This window comes from Macrobrachium rosenbergii, chromosome 58 (genome assembly GCF_040412425.1).
Source record: "Macrobrachium rosenbergii isolate ZJJX-2024 chromosome 58, ASM4041242v1, whole genome shotgun sequence".
NCBI classification, from domain to species: Eukaryota; Metazoa; Arthropoda; class Malacostraca; order Decapoda; family Palaemonidae; genus Macrobrachium; species Macrobrachium rosenbergii.
This window is the reverse complement of record NC_089798.1, coordinates 19183149-19200926: the sequence shown is the minus strand read 5'-3', so window position 1 is coordinate 19200926 and position 17778 is coordinate 19183149. Positions and strand designations below refer to the sequence as shown.

General features: G+C 38.6%; 1 protein-coding gene across 4 annotated transcripts in view; it reads right to left on the bottom strand.

Annotated features, from left to right (window-relative positions):
• LOC136837170 (integrin alpha-PS2-like) overlaps window positions 1–17778 on the bottom strand; it is a 753892-nt gene that overhangs the window by 346293 nt on the left and 389821 nt on the right. For all 4 annotated transcript variants that reach the window (XM_067101841.1, XM_067101840.1, XM_067101839.1 and 1 more), the window contains exon 4: window positions 12526–12646. In XM_067101841.1, coding sequence (XP_066957942.1) covers window positions 12526–12646 — 121 coding nt within the window. The remainder of the gene's footprint in view (window positions 1–12525; window positions 12647–17778) is intronic.

Here is a 17778-nt window from a genome sequence, read left to right as displayed (position 1 = left end):
AAGAAAATATAGAAGTGGTAGGAGAGGTGGTGGTCTTCACGCCAAAGGACCTCGGCATATTTCACGTCGGGTCTGATGTTATCACCTCGTAATTGGGTATTTTCATGTTGCCGTCCGTAATTTTGACATTTGTTGATGTTCGGATAAAGAAAAGTACTTTTCCCTTTCTGCTCGTCATTCAAATCTTCCTAGTCTTCGTGCCTGTGGAAATTTTCACTGGAGGTTAACCATGCGTGAGAGAGGTTTCTTCATGAAAGTCTTTTTGATGAGTCCTCCTGAAGGGCATTGATATGCAACAGGCAGCGTCACTGGTTTCCTTTTGGTCATGGCTAACACAAGAGCAGAAGTGCAATTTCATATAACGAATTAAATGGGAAAAAAAGTGTTCAAGATCTTGTCGATTTTTGTACTTAACCACTCGAGAGGGCGATAGGGTACGCGATACGAGACGATGAAGGAGTGGTAGAGAAGAGGAGACACAGGAGGAAGTGAGTGAAAGGAAGCAGAGGACGAAGAGCAGCAAGAATAAGGGAAGCAGTGGAAGAAGAGAATCGGGAGAAGCAAGAGTAGGAGAGAATGAATTTTCTAGATGAAGAGAAGAGGACGAAAATGGGAAAAGATATCAGAGCAGAACTGAATGGATTAATATTTGAAAAATATTGAAGGATAAAATTTCTAAAACGCAAAGAGCACAGACTAAAAGCGTGTCATTGCCGTTAAAATACAAATTTTGATTCTTTTCGAGAGTCCCGGATGTGATGAGCGACAACTCAACTCCTTAGGTAAATTCAGAGATGGGGGCTCCATCTAACTCGATTTCCACGGCTGTTTCTATGGCAGTGAAAACGCTTGTATCCGCTTTTGGAAATCTTTCAGCATTGTGTTACGCTGGCTGTATGAGCACTGCTTTATAAGAAACGTCTACTGCGCGTTCCGCCTGGGCGTTTACACCCGCTTAACAGGATAGTTGGCTCATGTTGAGAGTGCTGGAATCTACTCACACCCCTGGCGAAACGCACTCCAGTCCTCTCATATCATGCCGCTTATCTCCAGAAACTCATTCTAAGAATGTCCATAAATAAAAAAAAAAAAATATTTAAATAAATATATCAATAAATAGGCAGGGATCCTATCTCGAATTATGACCAAGTAACAGATAGTCATACAAGGTTATGAAATTGATAGAGCCGTAGCCGAAATAAATAAATAAGACGATCTTTAAAATGCGCCTCACGATTGTTTCGAGAAAATATTAAAATCATTCATACTAAGTAACTGCTTCTTCATCAGTTAGAACAAGATTGCTCATATTTAGAGAGTAATTTGCCACAGACTGCCTTTTGAGGTGTGGCACTGTAGAGCCTCCTTTTTGATGGAGTGGGGCCGAAAATCAAGAATGGGTTGGGGAAATAACTCGTCAAGGCCATTCCTTGAGAGACATTAAAGTAGAGGACGACACACACATACAAACACACACACACACACACACGCACACAGTTTGTGTATGTGTTCCTAAAAGAAATAATCAGCGACGAGAACAGTTACCAATTTGTCCAAGTAACTTGCCGTAACGCCTCACAAAAGACAGATTTTGACAGTTTCAAGATACGACCATACACATGAACAGGATAGCAAGTCTTTACTTCAAGACTGAAATAGTTCCCCCTTGTCGTAAATCAGAGATAACAAATAATAGAAATGGCTTCTTTGATGAGAACGGACCTGTGATTAAGTAGGTAAAACGAATGAATTTACGCCAAGAAAATAATGACTTCAGCTCTGAATAAACTACTCCTTACGCCTCCCCAAACTGTGGCATTTATATTTTATGAGACCTTGAGTCATGTTCACTGGTAGTAAGTAAGGTACAATAATCATACAACTGCAGAAACAAAAAACATTTGGACTCACACACATATGCTTTGATATCGTGCAGCATTGCTGGCTCTACATAATGTGGATATCAATTTTTCTGATATCTTTCCATCTTAATGGCTAAACGTTTGCTTTTTATTAATACTGTGTGGGAACTCATGCGTGACCATCTTTCAAAAGCTCTATTTCAACAAGATACTTCCAGTATCACCTTCAGTGACCACACATCGAAAATTAGTGCATGCTACTCGTTTCATAAACATTAAGAATTTATATCCTATGGAGGAGACACAGAGTCATTCTGCTCAGTACCAAGACCACTTCCCTCGGAAGCATAATGGAGGCTGATATTCACTTGTACCTGCGGAGTGCGTAATTAATAAAAGAAAATGATAACTTATTTTTCATCAGCATTCTTTTGCACCATTCTTTTCATAATATTCAACCACAGTTTATGTATGTATTGCTCGTGCATATTTGATTGTTTGTTACTTTCATTATTTATATAATAAAATACATATTTTTACTTCAGTTTCTAAACTTAAATACTTCTCTTCTTTTATCCCTGCTTGTTCTCTTTTCTCTATTTGGGTTTCCCAGTCTGACAAAAACCTTTTTCTGCAAATTAACAATAGTTTCACCCCGTTAGATTAGGCTGCGACCACATTACGAATATAATAATAATAATAATAATAATAATAATAATAATAATAATAATAATAATAATAATAATAATAATAATAATAACAATAATAATAATAGTTATTTGGGTGTATTTAGGAACAGAATGTGTTCCACTGGGTTACTGGGGAGAGAGAGAGAGAGAGAGAGAGAGAGAGAGAGAGAGAGAGAGAGAGAGAGAGAGAGAGAGAGAGAGAGAGTTTGTGTGCGTGTTTCTGCAAGAAATAGCCAATAAATTGGCTCATTTCCTTTTTGGAAAAAAAGTCTTCTCGGAGTCACCTGGTATCGTGTATCGTTGGCAGAGCCACACCTCTTCGGTGTTATAAGTTTCCCTTATCCAATTAAGACACCATAAATGCCCAGGTCTTCTACGACCTTCTAACCTTTCCTTCTTTGCGACACAAATTGTTAACACGAAAAAATCTGCGATAATCTAATAAATTCTGAACGACTGCGACAAAACCAATTATATTTACCAATATTAATCATTATATCAGAACTCATTTATCTATCTATTTGGCAATCTGTCAAGCTATCTATCTATAATATATATATATATATATATATATATATATATATATATATATATATATATATATATATATATATATATACAAAAATATATATAATATATATACTGTATATATACTATATACAGCATACGTGTGTGTGTGTGAGAGATGATTTATATCTTAATTTACAATATCCACACTGACTTCTTAATGTCTCGATTTCTTCCCACTTTGTGGATACGCTTTTCCCTAAAAAGTCTTGAATCCGGAATCCGAAGTGAAGATGAAAGGAAGACATATAACTACCGGTGAGGAGAATCGAACTCACTAGCAGTTGCATTTTTTATTTCATCTTCATTTCGGATTCAAGACTTTCACACATACACACACACACACACACACACGCATATCCATCTATCTATCTATCAATAAATAGATAGTTTTATAGAGAGACAGATTAACAGATAGACAGATGGGTGTACAGACGGGTTCTGATGTAAAGATTAATGTTAGCGAATATAGTAGGTTTTGCATTTTGGTTCAGAATTGATTAAACTACTGTAGATTTTTTTAATTCATTCTGCTAGAGTTGAGTTAGACCCATAATAACCATCGTGCCATAGTATTTTCGACATTGCGCTTCTTAAGCCAACATATACTGTATAGTACATACATACGTGAGTGTGTGTGTGGGTGTATATATATATATATATATATATATATATATATATATATATATATATATATATATATATATATATATATATATATATATATATATATATATATATATAAAACCTATATATATATATATATATATATATACTGTCCCAGGGAAAGGCACTCGATACAATTGATAGTTTATTGCTAATGCCGACGTTTCACAACTACATTGTCGCATATGAACGCCTACTAGTATGATTTCCAGAGCAGCAACTCTGGTGTTTGAATATCTTATATATATATATATATATATATATATATATATATATATATATATATATATATATATATATATATATATATATATATATATATATATATATGCGCTCTCAGAAAGAGAGAAAATTTTTTCTTTTATCATAACAAAGGGAATACTAAAATTAATCAATGAGTATTGGAAAATAAACCCCACTATCATCATAAAAGCCAAGTACAATAAGTTTTTTTTTTTTAATTTTAGTCCAACTGTTGATCTTTTAAGATCCAATTCCGTTAACTCTTTTACTCATTCGCACATAGCGCGCAAATTTATATGCGCGCCAGTGTTCATTGAATTATCTCCCATCTCTTCTTCTTTTCCATTAAGTGCTTCAACCATGGTGTGAATTCTCGTGCGTTCCACAGAGCGTACGTACCGCCATTTAATAACATTTATCAACTGTCGTGCACGAGTGGGTATTCACTATTCAAGACTTGTCTATGCCGCAAGCACCAAATCGCATATTGCATGCAAACCCCATAACCTCCCTTTCCTCATGTCAGGGAGCAACCACTAGTTCTTAGGACTAGCCACCCACGAGTGCATGCCCAAGGGTTTCCCTTCCCACAGTGCCACTAATCTGAGGCACTGCCAACCAATTAAGCTACTGAAGCACTTACCTTTCTCCTTTCCCTCTTACTCCTTACTTACATTCTGCCTCAGGCAGAGTGCCATTTCTTTCAGTGCAGTTTGGTTGTACTGCCCTTTTAGTGTTGCTTCCTGGAGCACACCGGCCCTGTAGTGCCACCTAATCAAAGTAATCACACATAAGCTACTGCACCTGTACCTGAGATACAGGGTGCCAACAACAGTGTATCCGCCCATAAGGACAGTAGCTCCTTCAGGATCACTCCCATTTCCTAAGCGTTTCCCCCCATAAGGAATATTATACCTTCAGGATCACTTCCATACAGCATATCCGCCCATAAGGATCAAACTTCCTTCAGGATTGCTCCATCAGTGTGACCTTCACAAGGCACACTCAACCACAATGCCACCTTATTGAAAGGGTGCCACCCCACTGAAGTGCCACCACATTACGGGACACTTCCACAGCATCACAGCCCATTTCCCCTATTCCTCCTCATAAACTATAACCATGTCTCTAGAACAGAGCCAAGCCCTCATGAACATGGGCAAGGATGCAGGTTTCACTGGACAGGAACTTACCCAGTTGGTGAAAGAGCAGCTGCAAGAACAGAAGTATGAAGAAGAACAGAGGATTTATGAAGCCGAACAGAGGCAGCATGAATTAGCCCTCAAGGAAAGTGAGTAAGCTCTCATTGAAAGGGAGCTCGAGCTGGAGAGAGCCAGGAAGGAAAACGCTGAAGCTATGGCGCTCCAACAAGCCTCCAACCCCACACCTGTGGCACCCAGTGCTCCGCTCTCAAGCCTTAATTCTCTAGTCCCCAAGTGGACTGAGGAAGAGCCGGAAGCATGGCTAGAAGAGATCGAGGTACTCTTCGACAACTACAACACCACTGAGGCTGAGAGGGCCTTAGTGCTGACCAAACACATGGAAGGAAAAGCAAAGGCAGCCCTCCGCTCGCTGGAGAAGAGTCAAAGAGGCGACATGACAGAAGTCCGTAGGGTCATTACCAAAACCTACGAGATCACCCGGAGAGATGGGGACAACGGTTCCGAGGTACTCGCTGGTTCAACTCCCTCTCATGTGCGACCTTCAAGGACTTATTCAATAGGACCATGCTGGAGGATCTTTTCCAATGTGTGCCTGGGCCCCTTGCTGTATATCTCAGCAATAAGCAGCCCACCACACTTATGGAAGCCTGCCGCTTGGCCGATACCTGGGAAACTTTCAACCAATCCCACAGCACGTCTCAACGCCACATAGTGCCACCCGGGTACCTCCCAGGCTCAACTCGCTCAAGGAACAGCCTGCCAAACAAGCCCACTTACACCAACTGCAAAAAGTTCGGCCATGCTGAAGCTGATTGCTGCTACAAGTTGGGCAACAATAGGCAGCCTACTAACCACCACCAGAACTCCTCTCCTTCCACGTCTGCACAATCTTCTCCACCGATCGTCCCCGTAGGAAGATCAACCGAGACTGTGGAACTCCAGGGCACTTTACTGCCGGATATCCTGGCTGCCCGAAACATATGTCCCATCCCAGGCACGTCAACCTGATTAGTGCCACATCCTTGGCTGTGCCGCCAGAGATTTCTCACCCTGAGCAGGTCTGGACTCAATCCGTCTTAGTGACACCTCTGGATGGCTCTAGCCTACCAGTGGACCTGCCAGCCACAGTAGACACTGGCTCAGACATTAGCCTGATTGAACAGGCCCAAGTGCCAGCCAGTACCATTGTTGATGAAAAGACCAGGTGGACGATGACCTGGGTAGAAGAACAATCCAAGACCATTCCTACAGTCAAACCCAGGGTAGCCACCCCTTGGGGCACTCAACCTCACCGCCTTGGCATGGTGAGTAGTATCAGGCACAGAGTGGAGTTCCTCTTAGGACGAGACATTCTCTGGGGATGTCAGTCCCCTAAACCACTCTGTTGCTTATCTACCCCCACCAGGGAGGCCACTCCAAACCCACCTGAATGGGACACAGCCACTGTGATGTGCGTGCCACCATCAGCCCAACCTTCCATTCACCAAGGTGTGCAATGGAAAGGACCTTCTCCAACCCACTCCAGGCCCACTCCTCAGTCCGCACGAAAGGATGGCCACCAAAAATCTCCTCCCACACCACGAAGGGATATCACCCGGTACCGCTGAGGGACCTCCAATGTAAGAGGGCACTCTGAAAACTGGGCAAGGTGCCCTAGCAAGCTAGCTGCAGCGGATACCACCGCCACAACAATTCCAAGAGGTTCTGCCCTCCACCCAAGACAGGAATCTCTGTCTCCCACTACTTCATGTACACTGAGGGTTTTGCACCCCATGGGTCTCTCGTCAGCCACACCTGACTCCAATCCTCCACCAGTGCCACTTGAGAGCACTGGGCAGTGCCAAGCTCCACCTATCTCGGACAGAACCCCTATACTAACCTTAATCCCTGTACCTGGCCCTGAGTTGGTGCCAATGCCGGATCCAAACCAAGACCCGGATCCTCCTACGGGAGATCCTCCAAACCTCACCAAATTAGTCATTGCCAACTGTGAGGCTCTGACCCCTGACATTTCTTCTTCCCAATCTCTTTCATCTGCCGAGGATAGCCCTCTGGCAGACGTTGATATTACACCTTCTCTGGTCGACCAGGAACTGTCCGGCCAGGACACAGACGCTGGCTCTACCCTTACGATGGTTGTCGCAGCAGCCGAAGTAGGGAACCAGCCCGTAGCTACTAGGGCTACCCCAGATCCTGCTCCTGATGGCACTCCTGGCCTTTCCCCAGAGTCGGTGCCCTCGTCACCTCCTACTGATGGCGCAGCCAGACCTTGGAGGTCCCCAAAGAAGAAGAAGAAGGGGCAGAAGAGATTCAATTAACCAATCAGAGCCACCAGCTCTCCTTGGCACTCGTGTCCCGTTGGCACAGTGCCGCTTCCACCTCAGAGTGATCTTGGCACCTACCCAGAGAAGGTAGCCTGCGTGATCTCTGCCCAAGTAGACTAATGCCTAACACCAGAGGCATTTTGTACTACTAACACTATGCATAACCTAACCTAAAAGACTATTCAATACTCGAGCTGGTACACCCCCTGGTCACTTACCATAATTAACCCTTCAGGTTACTCATGTTCAAATTTATTGAGTGTATTATTCGTAAAGCATTGCGTAACCCATAATTAATTGCCTTTAGTCAGGTTAATGTCATTTAATTTAGTGCCATAGCCATAGGATAGTAGGCTATGTCAAAGATTTACCATGCGCCCATTCCCTAGGAGTAGAATTCTTCTGTCGTCAGACAACCAGCAGGAGCTGTATATACCATTGTATAGGTTAGGCTCTGCTGTAGTAAGTAAGTTAGCCAACCGAGTACACCTTTTAGCAGTTAAGGTCCATTTAGCCGTTGCAGTGCCAAACACATCTCATGTAGGGACGCTAGCTAACTAGTTGGGACAAATAACTTACTTAGCCAAGACCTTCACGCCCGAAAGGGAGTGAATGCCTTTCCAAAGCCATTCATCCTTTCATGTACTTCTGAACAAAAGCACTTCTCAGTTAACTTATAGGCTAGTTTTAGTGGCAGGAAGGAAGATGTTTGCCCAGAATTTGAACTCAAGTAGGCCTGAGAAATCCCCTCACATCACCTGACCTAGGGTAGGACAATGACACACCTTAGCTATTCCCCCATTCGCCCCCATCACATGATTTGTAGGTGCAGCTCGTCTGTTAGTGCCAAGGGAAGAAAACAGGCTGTAGTTAGACTAGGAGCTTAACCACTAAGTCCCTGACCATGAGACCTATTTTCCATGCCCCCTTTTGCTGGCTATGTGACTTTTTGCAGATGACTGATGCCCAGAGACTGGAAGCAAGCACAACAAGGGAGCGCTTTCAACTCGAAAATGACATACTCCGTACCTAGCTAGCAATGCGTGCAATCACGCCTTCCATTTCTTTCTTCCACTGGTGGTGGCTAATTTGATTATTCCCACCATAGTGTTAACCAAGGGCTAATAACTTAACCTGATCCATGACCTCCATAGTGCATAATTTTTCACTGAGAGAAATTCTTTGTACAAGAACGCTAATCCTGGATTCATTTTCCAGTAGTCCTGCTACTCTTCCGCTCAGTCGACCCTGCCTTGTGAATCAAATCATCTTCGGAGTATTGCCATTTTGATAATCAAGAAAGTCTGGATAGCAGTCCCCCCATTGTGCACAAGAGCCAGTTAACTGAGATTAATTCAAGCCTTATTATGCTTTCTAATTAGAGACATGCTATTCATGTCCTCGTAATTTCCATTTTTTAATTTTGATTGCCTGCTGGATACTCAGTTCCAGATTCATTTTTTTTATTGCTTCATGTGTAAATAAATTCATTGTAACGTAACCAGTGACTCATTTCCATGGCGACCTTCCATTCTCTAATTCCATTGTTGGAAATAAGGTAAGTTACCACACAGCTCTTCATTTTTTGTTACATTTTGGTGTCCTCTTTGGCCCCTTTGGCAGTGCTAAATGAAAACCCCTTGCATTCCTCCAACGAGACCCACCCAATGTATATATATATATATATATATATATATATATATATATATATATATATATATATATATCTCAAGACTCCTCTAAGAGAGAAAAAAACCAGCTGTCACGCATCATATATATTTTATTCTTTAAGAGAAACATTTCTCGTAAAAAAACATGTTGCCATAGCATGTCTGTAACTAGGCAGCGCAAACATGGTAAGTAGATTGGCAAATAAACAGTGCTAGAAAATGGAGTCGTTAATTTAGATAGTACATGAAGTACATGTTCGCTAAGCGCAAGGCTTTCAGTAGGATATTCCGGAGAAATTTACGTAAACTTGGCAAAGTCCTGAGACTAGTGAAAACCTAAATATTCCGGAGGATTTTTCCCTAAAATCAGTTTTGTGGTGCAATGGATTTGCATCACAATAAACACTGGCCATCTCCAACGAAATCGAGATCAGAATTCGTTTCCCCGAATTAGAAATAAAGATTTGGAGTGAACAAATATAATAATAATAATAATAATAATAATAATAATAATAATAATAATAATAATAATAATAATAATAATATTATTATTATTATTATTATTGTTATTTTTATTATTATTATCATTATTATTGAGAATTGAAAGCCACAGTAGTGTTAAATATTTATGTACAAAGTTAAAAACTTTTCGTTTTTAACTTTGTACATAAATAATTAACACTACTGTGGCTTTTAATTCTTGATGTTATATAGCCTCGGTACAGGGTCGTCTTGTTTCACTATTATTATTATTATTATTATTATTATTATTATTATTATTATTATTATTATTATTATTATTAAAAATATATTTGAAAAGCCAAAATGTGCATAACCTTGTAAACATGTGTGAGAAAGAAACAAAAACAATGAAAGTTGACAGTCACTGTGACAGAACCACGAACAAATACCTTAGAATTCAAATAAAACTGTGACAGCAGACCATTTACAGGCAGTGCGCTGCGTCATTAAAAGGTATCACCTGTCAACAGTTCGAAAGCCAAGACTTTGAGAGGTCTGTTATAACATAGTAAAATGATTAATTAAGTCTTCGGAAGAGTTCTTACAATATAATATAAACAAATAAAAAAAATATTGCTCTAAGTCTTAACTCCTCCATACCCAGTTGAAATCGCACAGTATTCTAACCATGGTATTTTTGTGCCTAACTTGATTTTCTTGAAGCAGAATTACAGTATTACCATTTACTCTAAAGAAGTAATAGGGCAGTCCAATGTGATTTCATTCAAGGAAAACCCTCCAAATGGTACGTCAGTAGTTGATTAACCATATTCGGACTTTCACTTTAAAACAGCTGTTCATCGCAGTTTCAAAGCCAGTTTTTCTGTTTGCATGTAGTGTACGTATGAAAGCTGTCGTCTCACATGTAAGTCATTCCATTATAATGGGAAATCAAATAATGAGACAAAGAAAACGTGTCATAACTGACTAAAGAATACGAAGGTAAAAATGAACATATATACAGGACCATTCAATATCGACATATTCTGGATTTACTAAATACCACAAAACAACATAGCAGGGGGGGGGGGATCTAGTTCGCTTTTCGGAAAATATTTCAAGACGCGCAAAATTTACTTATATCATGACAATCAGCAGATTTAAAATCAAAATTAATGAAAATAAAAAAATGTCTGTCGAAGTAACTGGCGGCCACTAGAGTGGCCATTTTCCAAATGACCTGAACATGGAATCCAATGGCTAGCCACATACATATATGAATGTACGCTTGAGTGTATATAAATAAATATAAATATATATATACACATATATAATATATATATATCTATATATATATCTATATATATATATATATATATATATATATATATATATATATATATATATATATATATAATATATATAGGAATAAAGTTAAAAAACAATGAACTATTTAGACAAGGATACTATATGGAGTCAGTTTGTGGAAACTGTGGAAATGAACCCCCCAAAAAGTATAAAGCATTAAAAAACAACGATCATCCATTAAAGCTATTTACGGATTATATATAAATAGTCATTTAAAATCCTGGAATAAACATGGAATAGACTTACTGTAGGCTAATGCCGAACCCTATTTAGTTTCAAAGAGAATACATCAACAAAGAAGTTCCGCGAAAGTAACAGGCCGGTGCACGCACACAAACGTCAATACCTGGCGTGAATCACAAGTTCACCATAACACAACCTATTAAATTTCAGCTACGCGTAAAATCAACTTAATCAAGCCTGGTTCTGTGAACCGTCGAGTTATACCGATGTGGGGAAGAAAAAGACCGTACAATGCATCATACATATATATATACATACATACATACATACATACATACTCATCTTTGACGGGATGATTTTTATTTAGTCTAGGGTAATTGAGCACATGCCCTGATCGAACCTGCATATGCTCCCGTCTGCGGCATTTTTGTTTTTTTAATATGGATAATCACTAAGTAACGGCGACATACTAGGTTTCAAAAACTGCTGTAGTACGCGTGAGGAAGCGAATTTTACTTTTGATGACATCTACTGTATTGGAAAACTTCTGCATTAAATACAGACCAAAGGAATGTGCGTATGATTATTTTATAGGTAATAAATGGGAAAATTCAGCATAGAGTGCTGTACAAGAGTAATTATCATTTCGTCATGAAGCGCATTTCGTTCAATTCTCTTACTTGAAAGGAGTAACATATAAAATTAGGAAAATGGGAAACCTATGAAAATAGACAAAGAAAAACGATTCGCTTATCACATTTAATAAAGCCTGTGCTCATGAAAGGAATCGTTTTTCTCACTGGTTCACAGCAGAAAACTTTCTTTTCGTTCAAAACCCAAACATGATAAACAAAAAATATCTCCATACAAGGCATCATGTCATTCGATCTGCACTTGCCATTGAATATGTACTCTACGCAAAATTCTCTCGTAGCCATTGAATATGTACTCTACGCAAAATTCTCTCGTAGCCATTGAATATGTACTCTACGCAAAATTCTCTCGTAGCCATTGAATATGTACTCTACGCAAAATTCTCTCGTAGCCATTGAATATGTACTCTACGCAAAATTCTCTCGTATCCATAAAAAAACAAAAATCATACCGTCAAAGGTGGCACTCATAAGCTCCCTTGCATCGTAAGGTTTTTTTCTTTTTTTCTTTCTATATCCAAGAAGTAATTGATAGGACATCTTTCAGACAGCGCTGATGGGAAAAAAAGAAGCTCTCATACACTCGGCCATTGTAAGGAAGATCACGAAGAAGCAGACAGTCTCTTCCACGAAGTGACAGCAGCGAAGGAAAGGCAGGAGAAGGGAGCGACTTACGTGTGCGACATGGCGAGAACTCCTGGAAGTCGGTCAGTCCCTCGCGTGCCAGGTAGCAAGTGCCCACGGGATCCCGACGCTTCAGACTTTCTGAGAACCACACGTAACGAGGAGCACAGGCCTATGGGAAAGAAAAGGACACAGAATCAATAACCACTACAACAACAACACAGGCACCCCTCAAACAGCATTCATTGTTCACGTTTGAAAATTTGTTGTCGGTATTGTTCTGGCACTTGGGTAACAAAGAGTTACAAATACTGTCGAAGAAAAATGCACAGAAATCAAAGGATGTAATAATGTTTTAGTAAAATTTCCTAGTATTCCTGGGAAAAAGCGTAAAATTAATCAATTCTATTTAATGTACTATAGCTACCCACGTATATTATATGTAAAAATTACACTCCCAAAAATATAAATCATTATTATGATGTGATTCTTTATCCTTCCCATAATGTTGCTTTATTCAAAATCTCAAGAATACAACAATGCCTTGTATTACTGTACAGCACTAGGCATAAGCATTACAACAAATATTATGAAGGTCACCAGAGGTATTGGATCGTGACCTGATCAGGCATTAAATTTATGAAGCAGGTTATATTTCCACCCACGCGTGCGTGTGTGTAGGGATATTTGTGCGCGGATGTATGTACCACCAGGGTATCTTGAAAGGGCAACCTTTCCAAATTGTGCGTAAGCCAGAAATCGACTTACAGTATAGTTGACGATTTGTTTCTTTGGAAACCATTCCACCCACTGTAGACGATGAGAGGTTTTTCAGCGGCTTAATTAAACAACTCAAAGTGGTTGCATATTTATGGTATCTTTTTAATATCTTGTGCTTAAAGTCCATATTGGAGAAATCATCTATTGATTTCCATGAGTCAATTTGTTCACTGCTCTTGGCGTTGGCGGAGGCGTGCTGCCTACCAAGTGCTTTCGTTGTATATTGGGCAAAACGAGTAGCTACTTTAGACAGGCTGTTATAGTTTTCGATACATTTAAGCATTGCAGCATCATCATGTTTCAGAGAGAACGATATTATCATCATCCTCCATTCTAAACTAAAGGTAAAGGAAACCAACAGCCTTCAACGCGATAATATACTAACAACCACTGTATGTAATTTCAACAGTAATTACTTCATCATCCAAAAATTTGACTTTATAAACCAAAATACTTAATGCAAAACGAAAATATAGGGTAGGCATAATGCCCACTAATTATTATATATATATATATATATATATATATATATATATATATATATATATATATATATATATATATATATATATATGGCATAAAACTTGTTCACTTCGGTCCTGGTCACTTATACTCTTACAGTCGGCTGCATTTATGAAAATAAAAGCACCTTATCCAAAAAAAAATTCCTGCAAAAGGTTTCTCAACTTTTATTGTTGTATCAGGAGTGTTTAATAATATATCAAAAGCCTACCACAATCTGACCATGCTAAAGATCTGATTTCCAAGATGGCGTCTATCATAGCCCCTAAAACCCTTATGCCCGTTACTCTTCATTACGCAAACTAGATAAGTAATGGTGGTGCCTAACCTGATTTTGTGGATCTGGAAGCCCAATTAGCATATCTGCATTATATTGACGTGATTATATACTCACAAAATCCAAGATGGCGGACCAATACGCCCGCCAAACTATGAAAATCTCCATTATTCAATCTAATTTATTTTATACAAGTAAATTTAGTGTCTAAATACCTGTTTTGGTGATTTGGGAATCCAAAGAGCATATATGGATTACAGTATATATTCACCTAAATGTACTGTTATTCAGATAAGTTAGTTGGATTTCCAGAATTCCAAAAAGGGATTTAGACACCAAATTTACGTGGGTAAAGTGAATTGAAATGAGTATTGGGGATTTTCATAATTTGGCAGCTATTTGTCTCCTCCATCATTATTTTGTATTTATTTATATACATAATCACTTCAGTTTATTTTAAGTCAGATAGGCTAATTGGATTGCCTTATCCCCAAAACACGGGTTTAGATAGCAAGTTTACTTCTGTAATATGAGATGAAATGAATAATGGTGATTTTTTGTAGTTTGGTAGCCATATTGGTCCTCCATCTTAGATTTCATAAATATGTAATCATTGCAATATACTGTGGTTTAAATAATTTATTAGATTTCTAGAATCCCTAAGTAGGGGTTTAGACAGTAAATTTACCTGTGTAAAATGAGTTAAAATAAGTAATTATTTTTTTCTGTTTGGCAGCCATACTGATCCTCCATATTAAATTTTGTATATATTTAATTACACCTACTTCAATATACTGTAACTCAGATATGCTCTTTGGGGTAGTTTATCCTTTATCCGGGTAACCGCACAACAACCAAATCCCTCCGCATAGGTAAATAGTTCAAATCCGGCGACCCAACACGCGACGTACGCCACCTCATTCTGGCACTCAAAAAACACGGGACGTCGCCGTACAAATGCTCCTTTTGATATGGAAAATGACATTTTGGAAAGGATTCTTGGGTAATTATGGGAAAGTTTTTGGAATAAGACTGAACATGTTTTCATACGGGAAAGCTGAGGGATTATTAAATGGCACTCGCACAGCAAGGATGGAATTGAAGCGGAGCACACCCTCCTCATTGAATATCCAAGGGCATAACGTGCTATTATATTATAGTGGTCAGCAAAAAAACATGCTATACATGTGGTAGAGAGAATCACATGGCTGCTGAATGTTGTTATGAACTGGATGATAGAATACACATATACAGCAGCACTGATTTTCCTAAGATTCGGGCTAAACGGAACAGTGCACTGCATGAAGAAGAGAGTAAGGGAACTGAAAAGAGTGTGCATGACATCACTGGGATGAAGATCCAGTTACGAGTAGCGTTGAGAAACCTGGGACAGAGAACGAAACGCAAGATAGATAGTCAGCACACATGTCAACTTTCAGATGTGCCATCAAAAGAAACACAACTAGCCAAAGATGTAGATCCAAGAGAAGAGGAAGAAATACATGCAAGTGCAACCAAGAGGGGTCAGTTGAAGAAATAAATGTAATGTGAAGTGGCAGTCGAGAGGAGGAAACCATGGAAACGACTGAAGTGGTAGCTGAAGTACATAGAGATGCGGACAGTACTGTAGTGGTATAGATACACAAGAATGTTCTCTGTTAAGCGTAAATGAAGACGACGAAGAAACGTCAATGATGAAATTACGGAAACAGACGACGAATCAACTATATGGGTGATTCAGCAGTCGCTGAAGATAGATGTAAGGAACAAGAGGAATAGCAGCGGGTGGTAAGAGTAAAGAAGGGGGTATACTTAAAATAATAAGGAAAAAAAGAGAGGAAACTGGCTAGCGTTAAGAGACGGAAACTGGTCGTATAATTGCCGATGTATTGCTTTGCCTGCCCTTTTTTTTTTCTAAATATCATGGCTCTGATTGTTTCAACATTAAATATTCATGGACTGAATGAAGAGAGAAAACAAATGAAACTGTTTTCATTTGCCAGATTTTATAAATTAGACGTAATAATGTTGCGAGAACATAACATTAAAGACAGAAACACACTAGCTCACCTTATGAAGTGTTCATAACCACGCTACTTGCTTAAAGGGAGGTGTTGCCAATATTAATCAGCAAACGCTTGTCACCCATTGCTGTTACGAGCCAAGAGAGGGATCATGAGAGAAGGGTACTTAGCTTACCGGATAAGAGTCTGTGAAGAAGTAAGAGAATAAGAGAAAAGGAAGGGGAAGTTTTTTGACAGGCTTTTGTATTATTTGAGACACAATGTCGAAAATATAATATTAGCAGGAGACTTAAATTGTGTAATTCATATAAAAAAGATGTAAGTACTTGGGATAAAACTTTAGTTTCCAAAAATCTTAAAAGAGTTGGTTAAGGCGACTGGTGTGAAAGATGCCGCAAATATCGATTTGATGACAGAATATACTTAGTTACGGGAAAATATGCTTCCGCATAGATAGAATATATGTAAAAATTTTGTTTAATAACATTATTTCCTGTACTACTGCATCCGTTGTATTTTTAGACCATTTTATGGTGATTACTAGTCTTAACAGCTTGACAACTAAAACGGGTAAAGGAACATGGAAATTAAATGCCATCATTTTATCAAGAAATAAGGTTAAAGACAATTTTAAAGCGCTATGGGAGTTTTAAAAGGAGAGAAAAACAAATTTAGTGACATTATTCAGTGGTGGAATTATTGTAAGGAAAAATGTAAATTGTTTTTTGTTAAAATGTCAAAGAAAATCTCAGCAGAGAGATACGAGTATGGTTCAATAAACTTAATGAAGCAGCACACATCAAAAGCATTGTACCAAAGCTCCAATGCTGGAAGTACAGATTTTGAGGCAATCACTTCTTTAAGGAATAAAATCGAAGAGATGCAAAATGAAATTAGTGAGGGAGTTAAATTAAGGGCCAGAATCACAGACAATCTTGAAGGAGAGGAAATTTCAGCTCATTTATTAAGGGGAGAAAAGAATGTTGGGAGTAATCAGTTGCTGCAGAATATTACTGGGCAAAATAGTTACGTATTAAGAACCAGTGACGTAATTTTAAATTATGCAAAATATTTTAACGAGAAGTTGTACAGCAAAGTAGAAGGAGACTCTCAGTATCAAGAGAAATTGTTGAACTTATGTTGTAGCCAATTAAATGAAATAAACTGTAAAAATTTAGCTTGAAGTGTAAGCAGGTTTGAATTAGGAAATGTAATAAAAGATTTCAAGACAAGGAAGGTACCAGGAGTAGATGGATTACCATCAGAATTTTACGAAGAATTTTGGCATGTAATTAGAGATGATTTTCCGGAGGTTGTTGGGCATGTTTTAGAAGCCAGCAGTTTTGTTCTTTAGAAAATATGGGTATGATAAGATTGTTCAGCAAAGGATGTGACGATCAAGCTTTGTGTGGATGGCGGCCAATCTCATTATTAAACGTAGACTACAAAACTATGGCTAAATTGTTAGCCAATAGAGTAAAGGCGGTGATGCATAAATTGATATCTGAGGAACAATTTTGCAGTGTTAAAGTTAGGTCAGTAGTGAGTTGTAATAATAAATATCAAGGATATTATTTATTGTGCATATGAAAAGGATCTTGAAATAGCGGTTCTGAAGTTAGACTGAAATAAAGCATTTGATACTGTGCATCTTGATTTTTTGTTTAAAATTATAAAGTTAGGCATTCCAGATGTGTTTAT